This window comes from Notamacropus eugenii, chromosome 5 (assembly GCF_028372415.1).
Source record: "Notamacropus eugenii isolate mMacEug1 chromosome 5, mMacEug1.pri_v2, whole genome shotgun sequence".
Taxonomy (NCBI): domain Eukaryota; kingdom Metazoa; phylum Chordata; class Mammalia; order Diprotodontia; family Macropodidae; genus Notamacropus; species Notamacropus eugenii.
The window spans coordinates 32,891,366-32,896,028 of record NC_092876.1 but is presented as its reverse complement, the minus strand read 5'-3'; the positions used below and the strand labels follow the sequence as shown (position 1 = coordinate 32,896,028).

Genomic DNA, 4,663 nt, shown 5'->3' with positions numbered 1-4,663 from the left:
ATCGTGCACAAGAAATGCTGCTTTGCAAATGCTTTGAGATCCTGTCTGTGCCCATCTAGGATGGGACCTTGAAACATCACCCAAAGACAAAGGTAGCAACTCCAGGTTCACAGGTGCCAGAAGTCTAGGTTCAAGGCCAGGGAAAAAGAAGGGGGAGCAGGCTGGGGAAGGTGGGTAATATTTCTCCTCTCCTTCCCACACTCTTTCTTCTCTCACTAGCCTGCTGTGGACACTCACGGACACTCAACATTGCTCGATTCCAACAGTTTATTTTAACATGATTGAGGTCCCCCAGAGCAGCGGTAGTTACAGATCACATTCCCCTGCACTGAAGCAAGAAGGGATCCAGCAGGGTGGGGGGAAAGGAGGAAGAGGAAGCAGCTCAGATCTTCCCAGGGAAGGTGTCTTCTGCTCGGCGATCATCCCATGTACTCACCTATAGATGACAGAAAAACACCAACCTGCTTCACTCAGGCCCAGCTCTCCCTCAACCCCAGGCCTGAGCCTCTTTATGCCATCTGACCCACACTCATTTATCTCAGCACTCCCGCCCCAAAGGCTATTCCTCCATCTTACAGAAAAGGGAAAGATCCAGGGGAGGGAGGGGCAGAGATTTCCTCAGGGTCACACAGAGGAGTGAGGCTAGAACACAGGCCTCCCGGCTCTAGGACATAATTAGGTTCTGAACTGTGGGGAGCTAATTCTAAGCAGGCAAGTTTCGGGGCAGAAAGGACAGGTCCTTGAAAGTGGGAGGGACATCCTCACAACCCTGGTTAGGAGAGTGGCTAAAGGCAGCCACAAATGGAAAGATGGACCCAGAATAGTGCCCCTTCTCCTCCCCCCACAAAACCCAAAACAAAACCTTCCAGAACCACATACCCAGGACACGGGACAGAGGGACTTGTAGACACGTTTGTACCACTGGCAGACTGACACATCACCACCTTTTTCGTTCATGGCCTTCTCACAACGGTGAAAATCTAGGAGGTAAAGGAAGAAGGGTTTAGTACCTGCAGGGGACAGGAGAAGCCCCCAGGGTCTGGGAGAATGAAGCTGGATCTTAGGGTCTGAGATCCCAAGAGGGGACCAGACACCTTGGAATCAATTCCATTCAATAAGCATGAACTGTCTCCTCTGTGCCAGGCACTGTTCTAGAGACACAAGGGCAGTCTTTTCCCTCCAGGAATGGACAGCAAATGGAACTGGAGAAGTAGCTTGGGAACCAGGAGGGAAGGATTCTTAGACTTTTTTGTACCGTGCAGGCCTATGATAGTCTGGTGAATCCTGGGGACCCCTTCTCAAAATTGTTTTACATGCCCAGAAATAAAATCCACTGGATCATGAAGAAAACAAATCATACTGAAATATAGTTTGTATTGCATTGCCTTTGTTGTAGCTGGGGGGGATGGGGAACGAAAGTTCAGCCCCCAGGTTCAGAACTCATGCTGGGAGTGCTGGGGGCATGTGGTGGGTGGGAGGCCCCCCCCTGCGCACCCAGGTAGTTTTGCCAGCAGTTGCGGGTTTGGTTCTGGTTGGGAAAGCGGCTGTCGAAGGGTGCAGTACGGTAGTTTCGGATCTTGGTCTTGATGTCTTCAGACATGGTGGCTCCTGAACTGGAGGGAGAGCAGAGGGTCACTCATGGTCCCCTTGAGCCCAAGAAAATGCCTCTCCCCCACCTCACCAGAGTTCATCCTGATGGGCCAAGAGGCAGCAGGGAGAGGGCGAGAATACTGGGTCAAGGTCCTCTCTGTGTACTGGGGAATGAAGAGGGGGCAAGGTTTGGGGTGGTGAGGCAATGCTATGGGTAGGATATACCTGAATGTGGATGGCTGAGCAATACACCCAGGCACAGCCAATGTGGGAGGGGCTGAAGGAGAGCTGATGGGGGGGCACTGGGGACAAGGCAATCTGAGAGAGGGGGCAGAGGGTAGGGTCCTAATGTGTGGAGAAGGGGTATACAGTATATAAACAAGTGCAGAGGGTGGAGTACACAGTGGTATGCATGAAAGGATACACTGAATAGAGGCAGGTGTAGAGAGTGAGGTATTACAGGTGAGTGTAAAAGGTGGGGTACTTGATATATATGGGGGTGCAAAAGTTGCAGTATATGGGCTGTACAGTATACAGGTAAGTATAGAAACACATACACACATACATACACACATATATGAGGAAGTACAGTATTCAGGGGACTATAGAAGGTGGTGTGTATATATGTGTGTGTATATATATGCGTGTATATACACATATATACACGTATATGAGGGAGTGAAGTATTCAGGGGACTATAGAAGGTGGTGCATATATATGCGTGTATATATATATATATATGCGTGTATATATATGCGTGTATATACACATATATACACACATATATGAGGGAGTGAAGTTTTCAGGGGAGTATAGAAGGCTGGGTGTGGCGTATATATGGGAGGGATGTGTAGCATACATTTGAGAAGATGTGCAGTATCTATAGGGGTAAAGAAATAGATGTATGGGAAATATGCAGCATATGTGTGTAGAAGTGGGGTGCATGGCAAAAATGGGGGTGCACAGCACAGTATAAAAGGCTGGGTATGAGGCATATATGGGGGTACAAGGACCACGATATAAGGAAGGGGCTGTGCAGTATACAATCCAATGCAGAAGGTGGGATACGGGTAGATATTAGAATATGCAGGCAAGTGTAGAAGACGGGGTGCACAATATATATGGGGGTTCAAAGGCTGGGGTATACAGGAAGGGTATGCGACATTTATACCGGAGCAGAATGCGGGGCGGGGGTACCTCTGGGGGTACGCGGCGCTGGGGCGAGTGTGGAAGGTGGCGGCGGGGTACCTCTGGGGGTACGCGGCGCTGGGGCGAGTGTGGAAGGTGGGGGCGGGGTACCGCTGGGGGTACGCGGCGCTGGGGCGAGTGTGGAAGGTGGCGGCGGGGTACCGCTGGGGGTACGCGGCGCTGGGGCGAGTGTGGAAGGTGGCGGCGGGGTACCGCTGGGGGTACGCGGCGCTGGGGCGAGTGTGGAAGGTGGCGGCGGGGTACCGCTGGGGGTACGCGGCGCTGGGGCGAGTGTGGAAGGTGGGGGGGGTACCGCTGGGGGTGCGAGGGCTGCTACATACAGGAAGGGCACGCAACCTTGATGTGCGTGTGGAAGGTGGGGCGCGGGGTATATCTGGGGGCTGGGGGACTCCGGCATAGCCAGAGATGGGGGGGGTCACCTGAGGTCTCTTCCGCCGCGGTCGCTTGTCTCCGCCGCTCCTCCGGCAAACGCCGCCGATTCAATGTGACCCTCAACACCAAGGATCCGAGGCGGAAGCGGAAGCGCAGGCCCAAGGCGCAGGGCGGGTAGGAAGGAGGCGAGAAGACTTCCGGCGAGGCTAGAGCAGCCACGGATCGAGGTGGGCGGGGGAGGAAGAGCGTTCCGGGCTCCCATTGGGCCAGAGGACCCGCCCATCATGCTCCAGAGAGCCAATCTGCATCAAGAGCGCCGGGAGCCCTTTTCTGCCCCCGCCCCTCCTCCCCTTCTCTTCTGACCCTAGTCCAAATGCAGGAATTTTCTTTTCTTTTAGAAACAGATGTATTACTTATTTTTAAAGTTCATTGAAAATTTTTTCCCCCAAATTCTCCCCGTCATGGTACCTGCCGGACCTGGAGTCAGGAAGATCTGAGCTCAAATCCAACCTCAGTCACTTCCTAGCTGTGTGACCCTGGGCAAGTCACTTCGCCCTGCTTGCCTCAGTTTCCTCATCTGTAAAATGAGCTGGAGAAGGAAATGGCCAACCCCTTCAGTATCTCTGCCAAGAAAACCCCAAATGGGGTCACGAAGAGTCGGACACGACTGAACACCAGTCCAATAACAAATAAATAGCAGGAAAAATAAAGTGATAGAAGTGTGCTTCAATCCACACTGATTATCAGTTATCTTTTTGGAGATGGATAGCCTTTTTCATTATAAGTCCTTTGGAGTTGTTATGAATCATTGCAATGAGCAGAGTAGCTAAGTCTTTCGCAGTTGATCAGTTACAATGTTGCTGTTACTGGATACAATGTTCTCCTGGTTCTACTCGCTTCATTTTGCATCAATTCATTAAAGTTCCCAGGTTTTTCTGAAATCAACCAGCTTGGTATTTCTTATAGCACAGTAGTATTCAGTTACAGTTATTTACCACAACTTATTCAGCCATCCTCCAATTGATGGGAATCCCGTCAATTTCCGATTCTTTGCCACCACAAAAAGAGATGCCAAAAATATTTTTGCATAAATAGATCTTTTCTAAAAAATCTTTTTGGGATACAGACCTAGTAGTAGTGTTGCTGGGTCAAAAGGGCAAGCACAGCTGTATAGCCCTTTGGGCATGGTCCCAAATTGCTCTTCAGAATGATTGGACCCAGCTCACAACTCCACCAACAGTTCATTAGTACCTCTATTTTTCCATATCTCTTTTAGCATTTGTTATTTTCGTTTTCTGCCATGTTAGCCAATCTGATAGGTGTGAAGTTGCATCTCTGAGTTGTTTTAATTTGCATTTCTCTAATCAGTAGTGATTTAGAGCATTTTTTTCATATATCAATGCCAATAATTGAGTTCTTCTGAAAACTGCCTGTTCAAACTTTTGACCATTTATCAATTGGGGAATGGCTCTTATTTTAATAATTTGACTCA

The 4,663-nt window shown here is 50.0% G+C and overlaps 1 protein-coding gene across 2 annotated transcripts; it reads right to left on the bottom strand.

Annotated features, from left to right (window-relative positions):
* Positions 1–253: 253 nt before the first annotated feature.
* COX6B1 (cytochrome c oxidase subunit 6B1) lies at positions 254–3,451 on the bottom strand. Of its 2 annotated transcripts, none has more exons than XM_072616372.1 (4): positions 3,219–3,451; positions 1,495–1,613; positions 880–980; positions 254–436 (listed from the first exon to the last, which is right to left on the bottom strand). In XM_072616372.1, exons 1-4 carry the CDS (start codon positions 3,431–3,433, stop codon positions 383–385), a joined length of 489 nt encoding a protein of 162 aa, XP_072472473.1. In that variant the 5' UTR covers positions 3,434–3,451; the 3' UTR covers positions 254–382. The 2 variants fall into 2 exon arrangements, with proteins under 2 accessions (XP_072472473.1, XP_072472474.1); XM_072616373.1 differs by having other exon boundaries at positions 1,495–1,608; positions 3,219–3,398.
* Positions 3,452–4,663: the final 1,212 nt, after the last annotated feature.